We start from the raw sequence: 24,380 nt of genomic DNA on the forward strand, positions 1-24,380 counted from the left end.
TGAGATGTCAACAATAAAAGCAAGTATTCGTAGGTAAATTTCGGTAACCGAATGTTACCTACGAATACACTTTGACATCATGACAGTATTGTGAAACACCGCCATTCATGCCAATGCCCATATTGGTACATAACGAAGGCCTGTATGTTTGCTATCAAATCATATGTCAATGAAAGTTGCGAATTCACATACATGCCCACCATGCAAAACTGAATACGGCTTAATTGGTGAAAAATATGTACTGAAATAGACGACGGTCTGCTCATTTGAAAGAAAAATCAGACTCAAAGAAGATTAGAAGGGATAAATACTTGGATTTGTCAACTGTCATGTGTGCTTCATTTTAAATGTTTACCGACCTTCTGGTTTCTGAGTAATTTGTGTCCAAATTGATTTATTCGAAGGTAACTTTTGACGTTTTCGCTAAGGTTACCTACGAATACCATGGAAATTATGACTGTTCTCTTTGTCTCATGATCTAGACAACACATTGATGGACCCTGGTATAAAGCTAATTGTAGTTGCCCTCAAACGAAAGGCCACAAGACGTAACTGACTCCAAGATGGACTTCACAAGTCTGCAATAACGGTTTTAAGCGATTTGTGTGCAATTAAGCATATTAAAGTCACTTTAGTGCCTTTGTTTCTTACTTTAATCCTCTTTCAACCGCTGTGAATCGACATTATTATTACATGATAGGGTCTAAAGTATCAATAAACGCACATAAAGAAAATAATACATTCAAAGTGCTTTATAAAATGAAGTTTTGATTGCGATATCCACCAAAAGTCTAATTCTTACCTACAAATACTGAAATGTTACTTACGAATACAGCATAATACATGACATGTGTAATGAAGTGTCCCTACCAATGGAAATTAATTGTCAAAAACTTTAAGCGGTACCCCAGGACACTATTATTACCCATATACGGATCCATTCAACAATTATTTATTATGTAAAATTGCTGATTAACTACTTGTATATCAAAATGAAGTGGTCAAAATCTTGCTAAAAGCATCAAAAATTTTGATCTAAGGTAATAGCATTTATTCATTTGGAGGTACCATCTGAAAGAGATCTAAAAACTACCATTTCATTAATTCATTACCATAATAGCAAAATTTAGAATAGAAACGCCGTCGCCATGATTAGACGTGCCTAAAGTGTTTTCTCTCACGACCAGCCTAATATTCATCATTTTACCGAGTATTATTTTGTAATGAGTAATCAAAACCGAGGACAGATTACGGGATACTTTTTGAGAGACAATACACAGAGAAATACTTCAAAGCAAGGGCAGAAAATGTCGGGAAACGGACAAAATATTAGCCTACAGAGCGTTGTATCGCAAAACCTGTCCACGTCAGCATCACCAGATACCGCGGGCAATACGAACAATGCTACAGCGAGTGTGATAACAAAACAAATCGATGAGCCGGTAAGCACAGCTGAACTGAAGAAATTGATACTCCGTATGGAGCAAGGCCTAACAACAAGGTTGGATAGGATGGAGAACGAACTAAAAGCAATGAAAAGTGGGCAGAAGAAAAATGAAGAGAAGATTGAAGGTATGGAACATGATGTTTCAAATATAAAAGATAGAATGAAGGTTCTGGACGATAGCGTCATTCCGTCTATTAAAGGGGATACGGAGCATAACTTCATACGTGCAAATGACAGAATAACAATGATGGAAATTCATAACAGGAAGCAAAACCTGTTATTCTATGGCGTAGAACAAAAACCAAATGAAGATTTGTTCGAAGTGATGAGAAAGTGTTGGGTGACAGATTTTAACATTCCTCCAGAGGAAGTGGGTGATATTGCAGTCGTAAATGCACATCGGTTACCTCGACAATATGCAGGACAAAACCAAGGACCAGACCCAGTTATCGTTCGCTTTGTCCATATGATGGACAGAGACTGGTTCTTGACTCAAGCTAAGAAACGTCCCTTCAACAAGGAGAAAAAGCCAGTAATGGTATACACAGATCTACCGCAACATCTGAAAAGGCAGAGGGGAAAGCGGCGCAGGCGGCTAAAGACATAAGAAAAGGTGGACAGAGGCAAACAAGAATCCGATGTGTTGGGACAAGCATAGTTTTGGAATTTCGAGCAAAACCGACAAACAAGGGAGATGCACCAGGCAAATGGACCCAGAGTGCCTTTTGATTTAAACCAAAGGACCTTATATTTTATGTTATATAAAATGAGAAATCAGACTTTTTAAAGACTTTTCATGTTAGGTTTAAAATTTATGGGATTGGAAGTGAAAAGTGAAAGTTGAAGGTTTTTGGTGAGTGTAATTTAAGTGCTCTATGTAAACAAAAAGTAACGGCAAACAAACAAAAGCGACAAATTGATAACAATCTTTGATCAATGTTATTTAGATGTGCCGAGTGGACATGTATAGCTTTTTGGTTTGTCTTCACTTTTGATAGCAGTGTGCCTTATATTGGAAATCGATCAGTATCAGATTTAAGCCACTTTCTGAGTAGGCCTATAAACGTAACATGCATTTTTGGAAAAAATACTGATATTTCTGTATCTGTGCTACACATATCTTTCATTTCAAGAATTCACAGACTGATTTTCCCTGATGAAATGTTTTTGAATGATATGGAAAAAAGTTTTTCCCCGTCTAGAAAATATTGAGAAATATACTTGCTTATTATGATTCTGTTCACAAATTATATTGATTCAAAAAGTAAACGAAATATGCAACCTTCAAGTTGAAGACTATACAATAAATTGAAATTTAAAATTATCTAAAGTGAAACTGGACAACTGTTTTTGGAGATAAATATCATTTTCGGTTAAACATTTTGGTTTTAACTATTTTGTGCTGGTCGTGGATGAAAAAATTATTTCAGATTATTATTTTATTTCCTTTCATGCACTCGTGCATTGAGTGCAGGTTTTTGTGTGTATGTGTGTTTTGTTTTATTTATCACAGTGTATATTTTTGCATATTCTGTTTTGATAGGTGTCAACTTTTCATGATATATCTTTGCATGATTAGAGATAAGACTGTACAAATAGTATTAAATACGAGTTTGAATATGATAATTTGTAATTATGGGTATACGGTTAATGATGTTAAGATTTTGTCAATGAACTGTCGGGGTTTAAATGGTAAACAAAAGAGGAAGGATGTTTTACATTATATTCGTAGTCTGCAAACAATATTAATACCATTGATAATTAGTAAGTATGGGTACGGTTAATGATGTTAAGATTATATCAATGAATTGTCGGGGTTTAAATGGTAAACAAAAAAGGAGGATGTTTTACATTATATACGTAGTAAATCCGCTTCAATTGTTTGTTTGCAAGACGTTCACTTTGATAAAAATATTGAATGTATGGTAAAAGCAGAATGGGGTGGTGAAGCTTTTTTAGCTCTTTTACCTCCAATGCAAGAGGAGTAGCCATTTTTCTTAGCAATAAATTAGATTATAAAGTCCACAACACTCGTGCAGACGAAGAAGGAAATTGGTTAGCTGTAGATATATCTATTAATGATATTCGTGTGACACTCTTTTCGATTTATGGTCCAAATGAAGATAAACCGGATTTTTATAATGAAATTAAAAGACATGTAGAAGAAATAAATAATGCACACTGCATTTTGTGTGGAGATTGAATTTGGTTCAGGATCCAAAACTGGATACCTCAAATTATATTCGAATAAATAACCCAAAAGCGAGAAAAGTAGTTTTGGATATGAAAGATCATTTTGGACTGATAGATCCATGGAGACTTCACAATCAAAATATTCGTAGATACACCTGGCGTCAGCCAACCCCTTTAAAACAATCCAGACTGGACTTTTTTCTTATATCAGAAGAGCTTACAACTTATTATTTAAATTCAGAGATTGAACCTGGATATCGAACAGATCACTCTCTTACTAGTCTTTCGCTTGACATGTCATCTATTAAATATGGAAAAGGATTTTGGAAATTTAACAATTTACTGTTAAGAGATCTCGAGTTTTCGGTTAGGGTAAAAGAAAAAATTAAGGAAGTTAAAATTCAATATGCTGCTTCACCGTATAACTTAAATAGTATAAGTCAAATTCCCCCAAGTGAACTTGAGCTGACTATAAATGATCAATTATTTATGGAAGTATTACTTATGGAAATTAGGGGGGAAACAATTAAATATGCTTCAGAAAGGAATAAAAGGAAAAAAAGCAAGGAAAAGTCACTAGAAAATGATATAAATAAGTTAGAAGAAGAGCTCGCTAGGTCAAATGATCCTGTTGTTCTTGAAAATATTGATACCAAAAAGTTGGAGTTAGAAGAAATAAGAAGGGAAAAAATGGAGGGAGTTATGATGAGATCAAAAGCAAGATGGGTAGAACACGGAGAAAAACCGTCAAAATATTTTCTGAACTTAGAAAAAAGAAATCATGTTAATAAGGCAATTGCCCACTTACAAAACCCAAACGGTGATAATATAAATAATCAAGAACAAATAATGGAAGAAATTCTGAAGTTTTATTCAACATTATATGCATCTAAAGATAATGATTTAAATTTGGAGGAATTTGAGCAACATTTATCTAGATCAGATTTTCCGCTGTTAACTGATGATCAGCTCCAAAAACTTGAGGGGCGTCTGACTTATCAAGAGCTATTATTTGCTATTAAAAAATTGCCAAATAACAAAAGTCCTGGTTCCGATGGATTCACTTCTGAATTTTGGAAGTTCTTTTTTCAAGATCTAGGTGAGTTTCTATTACGTTCTCTTAATTACGCTTATGAATCAGGGAGCTGTCAGTGACACAGAGATTGGGAATTATTACACTCCTTCCAAAAGGAAATAAAGCAAAACAGTTTTTAAAAAATTGGCGCCCAATTAGTCTCTTAAATATAACTTATAAATTAGCTTCTTCATGTATTGCTGAAAGATTGAAACATATCCTACCGAATTTAATAAATGATGACCAAAAAGGCTTTATGAAGGGGCGGTATATTGGGGAAAATATAAGGTTACTTTATGATTTAATTATGTATACCGAGTTACACGACAAGCCAGGTATGTTACTCTTAATAGATTTTGAAAAGGCTTTCGATTCCGTTTCTCACAAATTTATATTTAAAACATTAGATTTTCTCAATTTTGGAACTTCTTTTAAAAAATGGATTAAACTCTTCTACAACAATAGTCAATCTTCAGTTCTGGTAAATGGCAACGCTTCAAAACAATTTAATTTGGGTCGAGGCTGTAGACAGGGTGACCCGTTATCCCCGTACATCTTTTTAATCTGTGCGGAGATTTTGGGCTGCCTTATTAGAAAAAATAATTATATTACTGGTATTGAAGTCGAAAATGTTCATTGTAAAATTTCTCAATATGCTGATGATTCCACAGTTATTTTAAATGGAAGCGATGAGAGTTTGGTACAAACATTGAATACTTTGGATTTGTTTGAGAGATTATCCGGTTTGAAAATAAATGAAGACAAAACCAATGTTGTTTACATCGGTTCACTTCGAGGTAAAAAATCAAACCCCGAACTAACAAACAAAAATTGAATTGGGTGAAAAATGGTAAATTTTCTGTTCTGGGTGTTGATTTTTCAACAAATTTAATGGACATGCCAGAGATTAACTACGAAAAATTATGGAGTCGGTGACAGGTTTAATCAAACACTGGTCTAAAAGAAATATAACTGTATTGGGAAGAATAACTGTTGTTAAATCTATTTTGATGCCAAAGTTTAACCACCTTGTTCTTTCTATTCCAAATCCATCTAAAGAATTTACCAAGGCCCTGCAAAAGCAATTTTATGATTTTATTTGGAGGGGAAAGAGAGATAAAATAAGTAGAGATCAATTGTCAAATGATTACTCTGATGGTGGTTTAAGATTGGTAAAAGTAGATTTGTTTTTTGAAGCACTTAAAAGTACTTGGATCAGACGAATTGCAAATGGTAATATTGATGAAAAAGGATTGATGTTTTTAATAAGCTTACCGGCATGAACATTGATGATCTGGAAAAAGGAGCAAATCATACTTTAACAGTTGCGAAAAGGATACAAAATATTTTCTGGAAAGAGGTTCTTTTATCGTGGTCCCATATAAAAAGAATCATACTCCTCAAAAACTTGATGACGTTTTAAAATCATGTTTGTGGGACAACGAGCTATTCAAAATTGGTGGAAAAGAAATTAATTACAAGAAATGGCGCACATCGGGAATTTGTTTCATTTCGGATCTGGTTCATGCCGATAGTAGTCGTTTTCTTTTCTTGAATGAAATTGAAGCTAAATATGATTTGAAAATGAATCCTTTAGAATATAATGGTGTACTTCGTGCAATTAAAAGCAATTTTAAGCATATATTCCAGGCAAATATTCAAATGTACCCGATCCCAAAACCTTTTATTCCTTTTCATTTGAGTCTGATCCTTCAGGATAAAAAAGGTTGCAAATCACTTTGTAATCAACTAATGAATATAAAGGTTCCAAAAGCAAAACAAAATTGGAGAGAAAAATTGGGCTTCCCTTTTCAAGATGATGAATGGAAGATGCACTGTTTGATACCTTTTAAATGCACAATAGACGTAAAATTGCGGTGGTTTCAGTATAGAATTCTAAATAGAATCTTAACCACCAATACCTTCATGTATAAAATCAACCAAAGAAATAACAATTTGTGCACATTTTGTAATGAGGAATCTGAAACAATTAAGCATATCTTCACAGAATGTAAAAAGGTGAAACCAATTTGGGTTCAACTACAAACCTGGTTTTTACAAAAAGTTGGTATTCCTGTTACCTTAAATCAAAACCATATTCTTTTTGGAACAGACATTAAAAAGAGTAATCATGCTGTAAATTTGATTATTATCTTAACCAAATTTTATATTTATAGAAGAAGATGTCAAAATTCGTCACTCTCCTTTTTACCTCTTCAAAAAGAAATTGAAAATTATCACATTCTGGAAAGATTTATTTATTTAAAAGACTTAAATTACCAAATATATCAACGTAAATGGCAGGTTTGGAGGGGCTTATTTAATTAATGCATGCGATGATTTTTGTCTACACTATTATATTTGAGAATTGTGCTGTGATAAATTGTTCTGTCTATTTGTTTTGTATTGTTGTTGTTTTGTGTTGTATTAAAAACCCGGTAGAGTAAGATATGTAATATGTTTAAGGAATGAAAATTTGATTTACCGGAGAAAAAAAAAAATAATAAAAAAAAAAAAAAAAAAAAAATAATAGCAAAATTTAAACCTATAAACTCAATATAGATATTGTTAAATCGCTCATGTTACCTACGAATACCCGGGTTTCTTCACCTTTTCATTGTATAAAGCGTTAGGTGTATGCGTATAATTCCTAATATTCTTGAAAACATATATCATACTCGTTCTTATACAATGTGTAAATTGATTCATACTCATTTGATAAATAAAATACAGAAACTGACCTAAACTTCATTTTCAAAAATAAACTAGCATAAATTGACTAAGATCATATTGATCGCGTTATAAAAATAAAAACAAATATTTTCTGGTTGAGTTAGCATTTTCCTGACACCCTGTGGTCTATATTACACGAAAAAAGCGTTAATGGGAATATTCCATTTGTTTTAGGTTGATTAGTATTGCGATAGTGAAAGCATCCTAGTGGTATTCGTAGGTAACATTGGGTTTTGATATCACATTTACTATCACACGTCCTGGATTTATTTTTCAAGATTAGTAATGGCACTTTTGGTTCCTATAAGGCCAATATGTCATCAATCAATGGGCAAAAGGAAAAAATTGTGGAGTCATTTTTATTTCGGACTTTTATTTTGGGCCCGTGGACACTTTTGGTTGGATTCGACCATATACATACCACGGCAAAACCCCCTTATAAATGGTAATTCTAACTCCTCAAGGGAGCACACTTTGAAATTTGTTAAATTCCCACTTGTACAATTGATCACCTCTTAACTCTTTTTTATACCTTGAAATTTGATCACCCGTCATCTCTTGTAGCAAATATTAAATATAATCAAGACGAAATTGAGCCGCGAGGAGAGAGGACTCGCAAAAAAAAAAGCGAACTTGAATTACGCCCGCGGCATTCCCGTTAACCCGGGCGTGAGCAACCCTAGTGATATCCCAAGGGGAATTCCCGAATAAGAGCGTAAAACCTGCGATTTCATAGTCAATCCGAGTCAAACCAGTGTTTATATACAACCCATAATTGACAAATTACATTGTGATCCATGGCGCACAAAGGAATCGCGCAACGTATGTATTTGGTAGTAAAATGAGCGTTAAATGCACGAGTAAAATAAATGTGTTCTAATTTTACAATTAGCTTACAGCTGTTTGTATTAGCCATTTTTCAGGATCATGTACCATTTCGTTGTCTTAGCATCCGCTAAATCAGCTCCAAAGTACGAAGTACGCTCATGGTTCATATATACCCAATTAGTATTACATGCAGGGATTTTCTCAATCAGGTGTATACCTATAAATGAGCCGCTATATCACATCTAAATTATGCTACTGCGCAATAAATCGATATTCCTTATCATCACAAATAAAAATGTTCTTGGATAAATCAAATTCAAATTCCCTATAGGAAACCAATTTTCCGGCGCAGTCATGTAGCCTACAAGTACAGTATAAGGGCCTCAATAAACACATTTTACGCATTGTATTCTCATTAACACCCGGCAATTAGACAGTAACAACCGATTTGCAATCGTTCACCACACTTAACCCCAACAGTTACCTAATAATAGTCCCGTCCCGATTATCTCATAATCCCTATTTTGTCTAAATCGCTGCGTCCGTTCACATACCGTAGGATTATAGTACAGGAGAATTAGTGACGCACGGTTACCTCGCGTCCCGACAGGATTTGGTTTTCCCGACAGCAGGGGCTGTCGCCCACTCGCATGTCATTTCCGATTCCCTGTCGAAGTCAATTGAGGAGTACTCCCAGCATCCACCATTAGTTTGCTCTTAATGTCGACATTTTGAGATTCAATTAAACGCCACGTGCACATTGTAGACACTTCTTCCTGTACAAACGTTCTTAGATACAGTGTGAGATAAGGCGAACAACTGTTGCAAAAAACAGCTATCTTCAGTAGATAGCAGAATAATGTAGAAATGATACTGTAAACAACGGCTATCTTCAACAGTGTGAGATAACGCGAACAACTGTTGCGAAAAACAGATATCTTCAGTAGATAGCACAATAATGTAGAAATGATAGTGTAAACAACGGCTATCTTCAATCATGGAAATAGTGCTTCAATATAGATAGAAAATAATCATAATCAGATAGAAAAAAGTCTGACTGTTTGGACTTTTTATAGGATTGTCTATATAACATCATAATAAAATCATAACCCGATAGGAATACACCATGAACCATGTCAGAAATCAATTTGCGTAAGAACCCTTACCTAAAACGTTTTATTTATTGATAAAGACTCTGTCGAATTTGTACATGTTCGACAATGCGAAACGAACCGCAAACGTTTAAATTTGCCTGCCCGTTCGCACGAGACGATTGAACCTGTGTATTTTCACCTCAACGCTCTGATGCCATCATCTTGAGGCGAGAGTATACGCAATCGCTAACTCATGGGTTACAAAGTCAGTGGTGTTTTTTAGGTGCAAAACCTTAAGCCAGAGCGTTAAAATCTGATTCCCTAAAGATAAATCGCGACTGCCAGTAATAGAAAATTCATTTATTTGAATTCAGAAGTTCAATAATTTTTAGATAAGAATATGATTACCAACCGCCATGATTCTGTAATAAACGCGAATCTTGTATTATATATTGAAGAAAAACGAATACCAATTTTAAAATGCACCCATTTATACAAATCCGAACAAATTTTTGACGCGGCTACCACGGCTCAGTATAATATAAAGAAGTATATATAGATGAGCTCATCTGTTGTGATCCAACAAGTCGTGTCATGCTCATACATAAGGCTATCTTATTTAAGAAAAAAAAATTGGAATACAAACTTGGACATTTAAAGCATGTGCATAATTGTTTAGCTTAAAATTTCACTTAAGCGATAATATGTTAAACGTCGTGTTATTTTAACACATGCCAGTGCAGAAACGTGACTCTCTTGTTTCGACGATCCCAATTTGATATTTTAACTCCCAAGTATAAACTAAAGCTACACATTTCCATCTTATTCGGCTCTTGTGTACATGGTAATGATGCAATGAGACACCGTTAAAGCCTTGAATCGTTCCTCGCAGGCATGCAGAGCCGGGAAGTTAATGCGGAGAAGATCGGCCCACTGCGGCTAAACCTCTCGCACGTTTAAGATTCTTCAACACTGGATCTAATGCATCTTCCATTTAAGTGTGGCACCATATCCTCCGTTCGCCTTAAGCTATCTTGAGTCACAGTTAAAGGGGTATATCAAATTGAAATCATGATTTATGAGATGGGTTAACTGCTTGTTATCCGGATAAGATTTGAAACATTTCTACCTTTTAGACAAATGATTCTTTTTTTGTAATATTTTTTTCATTGATGATCAATGTTGCAAATGCAGCGGATAAAGTAAGTCAATTTAATGAATGAATGTCAATATTTGTACATCCTACTGCTTCGGGTAAAATAAATTGGATTGGACTTGAAGTGGCATGGTACACAATTCAAGTAGTGTCATTGTGCAAGATATTTTAACATTGTGATTTAATGTTCAGTATTAACAGTGGGTGATGTTTAGATGTTTAGAGCTCATGCATGGTAATTGCCATGCTGATCCTTAGCCTAATTTGTGCGCAAAAAGAAACTGATAAAAAAATACATGTAAAATCAAGATTGAGGATGAAAAACAATTAATCTTTTACATGCTGCGCTGATGGAAAGAATCGATTTAGAATTCGTTTGAAATCTGATGATGACATGGCACATGCGGGTATAGTATAATACGGACAAATTTGGTTTAATTCAATGCTATCTCCGTTGAATGTGAGCTGCCGATTCCTCCAAGAACATGGGTCTCTTTATCTATAATTATGTTGTAGACCTTCGCACATTTTCATTATCAATTATTCCATAAATTCAGTTATCATTATCAACTGACAAAATAAACTAGAGTATGGGTGCAACGTTCTAATCCAGCATCAAGCAATGCAAGCTAGTACTGTATAAAGCATCATCAGCTAGCTACAACACGGCAGACTCAAGACACCTGATGACGACCGGATCAAGTTTTACTCGTGTCATGCCAGATCGTGTCACGGAGACGAAATGACTTTAATAAGTACACCGATCATGTTCCAACTAGCCAAATTGCCTTGTCATATTGGCTGCATTCTGCCAGATGAGAATTCCGGGCGGAATAAGAAAGAAGGGAAAGAGTGAGCTCGAGACGTTCTCCATTTTTTTTCTAGTCATGACAGTCTGGTTATTTTTTGCATCTGTACCTCATTTTTTCTATGCCAACAAAATAATACTGCATGAAAAATGAGCACCATAGCGTGCATATGCATGCATAAAATGCTAGTATATATGAGGGCATTTGGTGCTTTATTTTCAAAATGGCTGCTGCGCTTACACTGGCATACGAGTAACATTTCCCCGGCAACCGTTATCAGCTGTTTATATACTGTCGATTCGAATATCGTAAATGTTTAAAGTCGAGTATCATTATCATGATTATGCTCGTATAAAAAGTACACACATGGAGCAAATTAATAATTGGATGGTTTTAGACCAAATGACAAAGAGGACGTCGTTTTGTTTTGTAGTGAACTGAACTTGATTAAATCAATATAATATGTTGTCGATAATTTGTAACAAATGTATGCATCGCCAGTCAAATGCACTGTTTCAGCCACGCGTGTGGATTCGTTTCGTTAATACCAATAACAGTTGAATAATTTTACGTTTTGTGCTATCTTCAGTAGATAGCTTCGACCAAGCACGCGCACATGTCCGTAAGATGTGTATTTATAGGTTTATTTCTTGATTGAAGGAGCTGAAACAACGACTGGGAGCAAATAGCAATCGAGTGCTATGGTGCGTATCGGGATCTCCCTATAGCAGCTATAGCTCAAGTTGAATTTTAAACAACAAGTACGTATACTACTATCTATACAGATGGCTGAAAACGTTCCGCCTTATTAGGTGGAGAATGAGCCGCAGCAAACTCGTATTATGATTCCCTGAACTTCGCAAGTCCTGCTTAAATGACAAAATGATTGCCGCAGATATACAAATGATGATATGGATATTTTATAGTGCCGATATATAGTTTCATTCCAAAGAGGAAAAAATTGATGAAAACAAACTCTTATTTTTGAAGCATGCTTGCTATTGAAGTGTGTATTTGTAAGATTAGGCATGTTAGATGTCCTTGTGGTATTTGACAATAATCTTGATCGTTATTTTAGATTTGTTTTTGCCATGCATTAAAAAAAATATAAATCGACATTACCAAGCATACAATGCGGATCGTTTATATATCTGACATCGATATCGCTATTTACAGCAATTGAATTGGGCATTAAACATTTGCAGCAAATAAATACCGGAAATTATAATTTGCAAAAGCTTTCCTAAGCATCCATCACAATTTGTACTAAACTCGCTATAGTAGAGATTCGCAGCCGTGGCGTTACACGTACATCTCCATGTATACAATCATGGACAGAATAAATGATCATAATCAAACCTATACTACGATACACGAAGTGAACAAATTGTGCGTAATATATTAGATTCACTCTATTAGCTAAGCGAATAGAGGAAATTATCCAAAACCTAGAGAAAAATCGTAGAAGATTAATTGGACGTGATGTTATGGGTTAATTCCTCCACGGACCATATCCCACACATTATTGCACCAAAATCAACAACAACATCACTGATACTTATATAATCATTGGATTTAAAATTCCATTTTCATTCCTGCAATGAACTTCACACTTCATTGGCGAAGTACGTGAACATCAATATGATAACGACCTATATTTGACAGTATATTTCTTGCATTAGGCCTACATTGGTGTATTTTCAGATGAAAAATTGTCTGTGGTGGATAATACTTTTGCAAAATGAGCAATTTTGAAGTTTGATTCAATGGATTAATGCAAGGTTGAATTAACATTTATTCATCTTTCTTCACATATTATTTCCTCAATTGAGCAAATCGGATATACTGATGTTATACCTCATGGACTTTATTATTTTTAAAGCCAATTTATTCTTTTAAAAAGAATTAACATGCTGAGGTTTAGACATATCAACATAACTTGACGAATGATTGCATTAAGACATTGAGCATCTTAAGCTGTAAAGTATGAAAAAAAAGGAAATCTTTCATTTATAAAACCTTTCTTGGCATTATTTCCTCAATTGAGCAAATCGATACTATTGTTACATCTCATGGTTTTGAATTACGTTTTAAAAGTCATCCTTTAATTCTTTTCAAATAAAGTTAGGTTTAGACATATCAACAATTTGTAAAATTTAGTGGTTTTTAAGCATATTACGGCATACGCATGAGGTCAGTTAAGCCTGGATCTAAAAAAAACCCAAAATTCAGTTCAAATTGAATTGATCTCAATTCACAACAGGTCGCAAGAATATTACCACAAAGCACATGGCACTGTTCCTCCAAATGATGACATGATGACAATTTGATTGATGAGAAAGACAAAACATCAATATACAAGCATGACGAGCTGAATTGTATCATGATCAGTTATTCCACTAATTATATACCGGTCTTATCTGGTTCACTGTATTTTGTTACCAGTTGATTTGATCCGGGATATCATTTACCGGTATTCTAGCGACAACAATATCAAAGTCATATCGTATCCCCGACTAAAGCCGTTATAATTGCCGACATTGTCAAGTAATTCAGTCATTAATCAACTTATCCCTAATTCATGTAGATGTAATTGTTTTTGTGATACTCTGAGACTGAGACAAGAGAAGCTAATTAAAGTTGGTCACGAAAAAACATTCATATAAAGTGCAACTCGAACTGAGTTTAGGAGCAAATTATCTGATATTTGTTGTAAGAAATTTGTCTCTTCTGTGTCATTTGAATTATGATAGCTTTGTTGATGCAAAACAAAAAACAATGTGAAGGACATTTAACCATAAAAAGTAGTCATTATTTTTTACAGTTCATGTTTGTTTTCCTCCCATCTTTAATTACATTTCATATACACATTGCAAAAAACATCTGCATGTCGACTAGAAACTTTTATTTATTTTTTTATTCCCTGTGCTTGGGACTGGTGGGGGGAAAAGATGTCGACTAGAAACTTACCGGCGTACACCTCTCTCTTTGGTCTCTTCTCTATGTGTTTGGGAATACCAAGGATGCCATTGATTGAGTAAGATGTTGCTGTGCGATCGCCTTCTAGCCCGGGTGTGTTTGACATGGTAGGTGAGGATAACGACGTCATGCTGGTATCTCCCTCCTTTTTGTCACTTAATTTGTTCCTTACGATTCTAATAAGTAAATAAAATTAATAAATAAATATGTTAACGATTTTGTCAAAACTACTGCTGTCTCATGAAAGAAATGTTACTTGTATTCATTCATTGAAGCCATTATCTTTGTCAACACGGAACACGTATGCCTTATTACAATATCATTTTCCTACGGATTAACACAGGTGTTTGATATGATTATAAGGTTAAGTCGTATTGATTCGCCAAAACATTTGGCTTCATTTGGGACTGATAAATAACATTCGGTACAAATCCAACAGTATAATTATAAGAAACAATTGGGCAGGGTGTTTCTGAGTCCTTTTGAAGCCCAATTCCTAAAAACATGTAAAAACGAAACTTGAACGAGCATAGGAGAATTATAAACACTATTTATCAGATCATCGTACAATACGAGTTAAAAAAAGTAACGAAAACGTAGACTATTCTACTGCATGAAGTGACAAAGAGTCCATACCTGTTGATGGAGCTAACACTGGGCACATTATCCTTTTCACACACTCCTTCAGCTAGTAGTCTATCTCTGATTTCCCAGGCAAACATGGTAGGATTCTGTCGCTTATATTCTGCTATCTTGCCCACAACTTTGGGTGTGGCCACTTTAGGCTTGCTTCCTCCGATAACTCCGGGTTTGATGGAGCCAGTCTCATAGTACCTGTGTTCAACAAGGAGGAAAATGTACATTAATTATTTATCATCACCCGGGTAATCATCAGTGGTGGTGATGAAACTTCTGTGGACATGAATTAACGGAGTGAATGATGGAGAATCAAATGATGTGCCACATTACATGATTTCTAGTGGCTAAAACACACTTTTATAACGTTGTGGAATTTTGCCCAATGTTGGTTTACCAATGAACAACTGATTTTTACCAAATGCTTCACAGTTGGCCCAACGTTAGGTAAAAAAATATAGCGTTTCACAGAATGAAAATTTCATTTGGACTAATTCTGCACAAGTCAAAATAATTTGGTTTAATATGTTAGATTAGACTCTGTATGGATAAACATCGTGACCCGTATTTGCGTCAGTCTTGTTTTCATGTTCGGCATATGAGATGCATGCCTTCAAGCCATGTCTCCGAATATTAGACAAAGTTTGTTTTGATATGACTATGTTACTGGTGGTCGTACCCACAACAATAATTAAAAGATCAGTATTTAAAACTATTAGTTTATTGTATCATGATAATATTGAAATTGAGAAGATAATAGTCCTTGTCCTGGCTGTGACGTTGAAATTTAGTCCGGGGGATACCACATGATTACCACAATACCAGGATCTTTTTTGGTATTACTGTTTTCTTTCGATTTTGCTTTCCAAATTAATGGTATATGAACCTATAAATGAATATATTTTCTTATCTATTGACTGCAGTGAACATGGAATAATTTGTGTCTTTTAATTATATATAGGCCTACATTTTCTAAGACGTATTTTCATACAAAAATATGTTGTCAAGTAAACAATAAAATGTGACAATGTACATGACAGAGCAATCATCATCTTGCTAGCATCAAATTATGTATAATGAGCAAATAAACAACAGATGGATCATTTGCTCACAATGATAGCACAGTTTTTTGCAAAGCAAATAGAACAAATGATAAAAAACATGGAAAGTAACTTGTATTAATCGTTTTATTTGTATTATATATATTTAACATGTTCCACCAGCAAAAGCTATCTACCATTCGGCACGCGTTTACTTATCGCCATACCATCTGGACATAATGGTATATATGGTGGCGAAAACTTCACCAAGGCTTTGTTGTTATTAGTTCATCTCATTTAGGTTGTTTATCCTTGTTATATACCGTCATTTTTATTCAAATTCAAGCTGCTATTTAGAGCATCGATGTGAACATCATCATCATCTTCGTCGTTAGCATTACATTGTTCATCATCACCATAACTATACGTTATAATCATTATCATCATCATCAAGTGTTATCGTTAGATGGTGACAATTTCTTAATTTGGATTGTAAAATAGTATCGTTACAATAGAATAAATTATAGTTCCAAAATCCTTATCCACTAGTTTTTATCTCTTTGTCATTTTGTTTGCTTAAGTGGGTCTGGAATAAAACAATATAATGTAGTTTGCAAATGATGTCACAACCGATTTGATATAAACCGCCCATTTTCGTTCAATTATAAGTTTGTTGAAATATTGCAAGGAATAAAAACAAAGTTGCTGGTAGCAAAAGCAAATCCGGCAGAGGTGCATATTGATATTGTCAATTATTGTGATTTATATACGGTATGAGGTGGTATTTTTAATATTAGAGATTATTCCCCATGTTTTTTATCGGACCACATATGACCACATGCAACTGATGAAAGCATTAGTAAGACTCGTTTTGCTACGAAAATGATACTTTTTAATAATGATCTTATTCAATCGGTTTGTAGTAGTCTAGAATTTTACGTTCATGTATGTTGAAGCGCAACATTTTTATTAAATAATTATATGCATTACTTTAAAAACCATGGTTAGTAAGCTTACTGTCATGATAATGATTTATTACTTGTATCATAATGTCATTGTTCTGATCCAACAGAGCCAGGGCCTATACATATATACCTGCAGAACCACAAGCAGTCGACATTATAGACGGTATTATTCCTGAACTCAGTCGATCGCAATTCGACAGATGGATAGTTCTAACAATTATGTCAAAATATGACAACCAATTTGCTCTCATATATTAGGCCTTATTAGTCATGATTGATTTTGGAATCGTGATGATCCAAAAACTGAACCGTTTATCAAAGGTCGTCGGCAACAAGTCTGCAGGAATTGATAAAACATTCGTGTATATTTATTGACGCAAGAACTGGCACAAAAATATGCATACTAACAAACAAACAACATCCTTGCACATATCAAAAACTGATTTCGCAATCCCACCAATTCACCCCTCCCCTCTCCAGTCCCAACACATCCCATACATACACACATGGCATTTTGTTCAAAGCTATTGGAAATTGGAAAGGATATATCATCATGATCATTTACAAACAGGGCGAATATCCTCAAACGGCAATATTTTATGACCCAGTACAATCAAAAAATAGATATTCATGAAAAATATTCATATTTTCGTGCTGTAAATATTTGCCCGATGTCTGTGTGTCTCCCATTCATTGATGGTTAGGAATGGCGCAATATTATGTACTTTTGAGTAACGTTGTTATGGTTTATGTGCAGGATAGCGTAAAGGTTCGTATGACTCTATAGTGAGCAATGAAAAACAATTATTATGATCTAATATAGACTCACATATGTTTTAATGCCAAGTTAAATTGAATTGAAATTATTTATTTAGGGCTAATATTTAGGATTATGATATGATATTAGTATTTAAACATAACGTTAAATATGCGTAATATAGCAGCGGTGGCCTCAGTGCCAGAAATTATGATTTTAACGTTGTAATAAAACTTATAAACGCCATAACAGTTGTCAATAGCTGGGCGATGCTAGATGATTTTTATTTTCCTTCATTTTTCTCTCCTAAATTTGATAATCATTTTGATAAGTATTTCTCAGCGATCGAGCACAGATATATCAGTTAATTTCAGAGCGTTCTTTTTCAATACTTAAGTCGAAGTGGAGCATGACCCGGTGGTGTTTGCACTCAAAGATTGAGATAAATAAAGCTGACATACAAGAGAAATGGGTTCTGTGACCAAAGCAAGAGTGTCATTCCCGCCCCATGTATGATTTTTTTCTCAGGAGTGGGCCAATACCCAAAACTTACGTTTTTATATATTATTCATTGACCTTAACTTATGAATCGCACTCGTGACCTATATGAAAATATGAATACAATTTTGGCTTCCTTGACCCATTTCCTATCAAATCAATTGATGTATCCATATTAAGAAATACACTGCAGTGTTTTCGTTAAATGGCTAAAACTGGGAAATTATGACCCCTGCCATCCCACTCGCGTTAAGTCCAAGCCCCGTGTCCAAGCTTGGGCACCCCCAATACAGCTTGGGCAACTCTGGAGCTGGACCCTTAAAAAGGGTCAGGTCTAGACATTATTCTTTTAACATTAGTCAGCCTGTCACTGCTACTTTGAGCATCCCCATTTCTCACTAAAATGTATTTCATTCGTGTCGTACAACTTGCAAAGCCGAGATTTTTCTCACGCAAGATTACAGATGCAAGAGCTCTCTAGAGAGAGCTGATATGAAGCCAACAAAAACTTGGCGATAAAACTAGTACTTGGAGGGGTTATCTTGAAAGCGACACCGCCAATGTATCGCCGCAGCGAATTTAGACACCTTACCTGCCCAAGATCTTGCTAACGCATCCGTGTGAGACTCGTAGTTGTCGTGAAATATCGCAGGGCCGAACGCCGCTATGTGCCAAGTCGACGATACGCTGTCTAATTACGTCTGGTAATGGTCGGCCATTCACAAACACACCACCCAATTGGTTTACACCACCATGACCTGTTGGTGAATATAAGAAATAAATGATTTTAGAGAAATATTGAGACAAAAATCATATTGCATTTTCGAAAATATTAATTTTCCAACATTCGTCTCCTAGGGTATTCTAAAAGAAATCCAAACTCGTTCCAGCCAGCTACATTTTGTAAACAATTTCATGATATAATTTCTGTTATAGCAGTACGACAAACACAACTTTATTTCGACACCGCCAGGCATGAATACTATTAAAAATTAAAAAGGAAGCATTAAACATAACAATAAAAGGAAAGTCGAAAACCAACAAATCATTTTTTGTATTCTTTATTGAATAAAAAAGCATGTATGAACTCATGATCGATGGTTCCCATAAAAATGAAAACCCGCAAGGAGTTTTGCCAAACGGGATCATCGACAAAATCGATGCAAGCAAACGATGCAAGACGAATTTAAACGTTCCCCAAGCTATTCTAACCAAACTTATGACATCAAATCTAAGATAACATCTTCTCCAAAGATCCACTTTGCTCGGAGCTCGTTCCATGGTGTAATCTTTAAAGAATGATTTACTGGGAAACAATGACGACATGAAAATATTTTCCGCTCTGGTATTATCGAATGTATCTTATGTGTTTCATGATTCTCTTGTGTCGTTCAAGTTTTCCACGTTTTTTCTCGCGAGACATTAATAATTTACAAGCATCTACCATATTCCAAATGATCGTAAGCGCTGTAGATCTGTACAGAATAAATTATATTTCAGTCGCATCTCGAAATATTTTATTGTTCTCAAAACAACAAGCCATAATGTGTGCAATTTTTTAACATTGATATTTTTCCATATTGAAGTGAAGTACCATTTTTTATTCCCATTTATGCACAAGTGTCCTCCGGGATGACACAAGTGATGATTTTGACATTTGAATTTGGTAAACACACTCGTGTATACAAAAGAAAGCTTGGGAAAACATTAAATTAAACCCGTGTTATTCGATTATCCTCCTCACTAGTGTTTCAGTATATTGGGACTAGCAATGAAGCATAACCTATGTTTGTAGGTCCAGTGTTCCGGAAGAGAAACGCTTTGCCTCACTATAAATACTACAACCCAATCCGTATTCGCGATATATAAACCCGTGAAAATCACGCCGAATTTTTAAGTGTATTTTTTGCACCGAGCATGCCAAGTATTCTGCATTGCTAGGAGCGAGTTACCAAGGGGGTGATATTTATATTATGACTACATGCATCATGAACATTGCTTTTTAAGTTCATACATGTACATATTCCTATCAAAGGAGAACACCGATTGAGAAATACAAAAGGGTAACTTGACAAATAGATAGTACTTTCAAAACACCCAAAACGTGATTTGTAAATCTAAACTAATGTATCATGTGAAAATTTGGTTAAAAGCAACTGAAAGCCTTCAGATGATAGAAGACTTAGAAGAGTCGACATTAAACAAACTGTACGTGAAAGAGGGAGTGAATCAGTGGTCAACATGGTCAAATATAGATATTTTGGCCTCCAACCATGCAATGTTAATTCAAAAGCGAAGAACCCAGATATGGAAAGCGCACATTGCACATTAGTGGACAAATTGAAATTGAGGGGTATAGTGTTATTGCACCTGCTGTATGTTCTTTAATTTTTTGTATACGAATTTTCAATTAATACATGTTACTTCATCTGGTATTTAAATATTTTTGGTGCAGCCTAATATGTCTCATTTCGCCATATTCGAAAATAAAACCCTATCAAAAGTGAGTCAAAGAACAATTTAAACTCATTAATAACGAATCTTTCTCCAAAAAAAAAAGAGGAAAAAAGACATTATATCCATCTCAACTAAGTTCCTTCTTAGTCCCAGCCGAATAACTTAGCTATTTAACCTTATCTTGTCACCGATGCAAACGGGTTTTTAATATCGTCTCCAAGAAGCTCGGGCATAATTTTTGGATAAATCTTGCTCCAGGTAGTTTCTCACAGCTTTTCAAGATATGCAGTGCACGGGGAATGCATACAGAATGACATATTTGGCAAAAAGCATTCTATATTCAATCCGTCAGGGAGTTTGCTTCGTCGGTTGCCTTGCCGGCCTCCGTCTCTGCCGCCTCCGTCAAATAAATCGTGTTTACGAAATTCAGTATCATCGGTTTCTTTATGAAAACCTCCGATGAATGTATAGTTAACTCGGCCTCGAGGTTTGTCTTGATAGCACTTTGGTAATGGCTCTTGCTTATTATAGTCTAATCAGGGGAAATTTACTGCGACAAATTACATTTGGCTTTAAGCAAAGGAAATAAATCCTTATTAGTCTCAATCAAAATCAACTAGAGCTTTTATTAGATAGGAAGTACCACGCCAGTGCAGGGAGCATTTATCAATTTATCCATTTACCCGTCCAAATTAACCAGTAAGATTAGTGTAACATACATTTTATTCATCTATAAATATCAATTAGCAGTACGGCAATATACTGCAAATGCCATAGTATTACATCGGTGTTGAACTTGCATTAAGCGTTAAATAAAGGGCTACGCTGGCCTTTCGTGTGCTCTACATATTTCGTTTGCAAATTAGCGGCCAACCAGGCCATCGTGAAACAATTACAAGTGCACAACACATTAAGTGCATCGTCCCATTATAATCGCATTAGGTCGTGCACTTAATGCGTTGCAGTGTTGTCTTTAACTAACCATACACGTGTTGACTTTTCAATTAGACGCGAAATATGAAATAACATCAGAGGCCGGTGAAGCACTCTTACAGCAGTGTATATACAGTATATCTGCATGGATCTTCGAACAAATGCCATTGGATTTGGGCATGTTTGAGAGGGATTTCGCAAACTCCTCGACACGTGCGCATCAATGGAAAGGCTAATATTCACTAGAGATTGTAAATATAAATCAGAAAATTATCTCAAAACAGCTCAAACAGCCTAGCAAAATTCTCTAGGGGAGTCAGGCAGTGAACAAAATTCTAAAACTATGCCATCGATAACTTATAACGCCTGTACGTATCGTTTTCCACCCAGGATGCGTTTAGGAAGTGGGATTGAGTTGGGACAAGTCTCAGCTCAAAGATAGCTTAAAACAGACAGTTAAAGGGAGGTGCATTATTATAAAGGCTATATGGGATATAGCTTTGAGCAGATCACGACAAGAGTCATTTCTGCGGACGATTCATCATCCCTCCAGAGTACGCGAGAAGCAAACAATGTCAGGCCGTCTGTCACGGCTGCCGCAGAACTGGCGAATATGAAGATACAGCCTAGCGCACGTTACAACAACAAAACGAAATTATCACTTGGAATTAGCTTCGTTTCAGCCAACTACTCGGGGGAGTATTATATTTCGTCTTTTTTTCCCTCTATATGTATCATACAAGAAACATATACTACTTTTATTCATTGATAAAATGGTTAAAATTTTGTTTAAAAAAATATTTACAATGCATTAATTATAGGTAAAGTATATCTTCAGATATATATGTATTTAAATACAAAGTCTATAAGAGATCTAGCTTTGCTCCAAAGCCAACCTATTTTCCATCCAATTGAAAGAAAAAATGAAAAACCATGCCATATGCCCTCTGACACCATAGTAAAGACCGGCTGACTTTCATCAATTCCTTACTATATTTTTTGACAATATAATTAACTTTTCACACAACTCCCATACAATATAAAGAAATTTTGAAGTCAATTCATTTGAAGCTCGCCCCATTTGCCAAATACAAACCTCGTTTTGACAAATATACAATGAATTTGATAGGATGAATTCGGACTGGCAATTCTATATAATCTATATATGTACCGTTACTTTATTTGAATGGTACATTTTAGTCAATGTCTTTGATCCGTGAAACTTTATCTTTAAACTCGTTTAATGAAGTAAATAACACCTTCCATAAAGGAAACTTTGTATTATAATGACACTTTTTCAGTCTTTAATAGAGATCATAGATCTTATCTTGATATGATTATTGACAGTATGGGCATTCTCCTTTTTTTTCAATGTTTTGGTGATTGATTATGATTTCACTTTGATTGGGATCATTATATGCAAGTAAGTTCTGGTTGACGTGTTTTTCAATGTAAAGGCAGCTATTGTCGAGTATTGCACAACTTGCGACAGCGAAGCAGATGCTGAAGTTGGTCTGTTTTATTTTCCTTCATGAAATTTATTTATAAATTTGCACTTCCGTCAATAACCATATATCATGAACTGCTATTTTATTGCAGGCCTGTGATTCAAAGGAGTGACTTAAAGAATGGTTTCGATGAAAGAATATTTAAATTTCACCAAATAACTCATATCAACATCTGCCCACAAAGTTCAAATTATCAAATCCATAAACATAAGACATTACGTTTCCATCAAGATCATGCATTCGCACCATCTATCCTTTGCAGTAATGTCAAACATTAAAAAGCCTCTCGAACAAACATACAAAATACAATTAATCAATGTTCTCTAATTTCAAGAAAATGATAAAAGACCAACTGACAAAAGGAGAATGAAAGTGAAAATTGTATTTCCTTTTTTTGATTGAAATTTGAAATTGAACTCGTGTGAGCAAACATTGAATTTAAGTGGTTAGTGAAGAGCTTGTCACTTACACGCAAATTAAAGTACACTCAAAGCTAAATCGAGTGCAAACACAGCTCACATCTGCTACCTTTAAAACACGAGCATTAAACACACTTCCAAACGAAATTTATACTTACGGGATTTGTTATGTTAGGTCAAAAAATCTTACTGCGCGGGAAAATATAGTAACAAGCGTTGTGTTAAAATATAGGTGCCTAGTTTTTTGTTCAATCTAATTTTACTCCACAAAGTCATATTTGTTTAATACACTTGTACTGTTGTTAACCCAGTTTACATAGGTTTGAGCACGAATATCTTTAGAAATATTGATTGTAATACAATGTCGATTTCTTTTCAGGTTTAATCAGTCGCACTCTAATTTAAACACCACAGGGTCTATCATTTACCTTTCGCCTCAATTGGCATCAATGGTGTGTAATGTGTTACCGATGTATGTAGCATTTTTCATTCAAAGTGTTTTGACTCTTAGTAAAGTGTTTATTTTGATTTCATCGGTATTTTCACTTTCAAACAAGTCAATTTGGGTCATGAGGAGAGCAATTAAAAATGGTCAGCATTCGATTACCAATATCCGAGGATGAGCTGATTGAGCCAATTCTTATAAATACAATATTGACTAGACCACGTAGGATTTGTATGAATGAAAACAAAATTGTATATTGTCACAGGATTAGGCCGACTCTTTATATGTCAATTTTGTGTCCTATCAAAAACTTGTTTGTCATATGTGTATATAAATAAAATTATAATGATGAGAATGTTTGTAGATTTAAGTAAGATGAGGAGCATTTCTTTGGGTGTAATTTTTGAT

The 24,380-nt window shown here is 34.8% G+C and overlaps 1 protein-coding gene across 6 annotated transcripts in view; it reads right to left on the reverse strand.

The window, feature by feature from the left end:
* The window catches only part of LOC140158941 (paired box protein Pax-5-like), a 158,920-nt gene that overhangs the window by 13,534 nt on the left and 121,006 nt on the right, over positions 1-24,380 (reverse strand). For all 6 annotated transcript variants that reach the window (XM_072182229.1, XM_072182228.1, XM_072182226.1 and 3 more), the window contains exons 2-4: positions 18,803-18,968; positions 14,951-15,148; positions 14,306-14,490 (exon numbers count right to left, since the gene is read on the reverse strand). In XM_072182229.1, coding sequence (XP_072038330.1) covers positions 14,306-14,490; positions 14,951-15,148; positions 18,803-18,968 — 549 coding nt within the window. The remainder of the gene's footprint in view (positions 1-14,305; positions 14,491-14,950; positions 15,149-18,802; positions 18,969-24,380) is intronic.

Source organism: Amphiura filiformis, chromosome 8 (assembly GCF_039555335.1).
Source record: "Amphiura filiformis chromosome 8, Afil_fr2py, whole genome shotgun sequence".
Taxonomy (NCBI): domain Eukaryota; kingdom Metazoa; phylum Echinodermata; class Ophiuroidea; order Amphilepidida; family Amphiuridae; genus Amphiura; species Amphiura filiformis.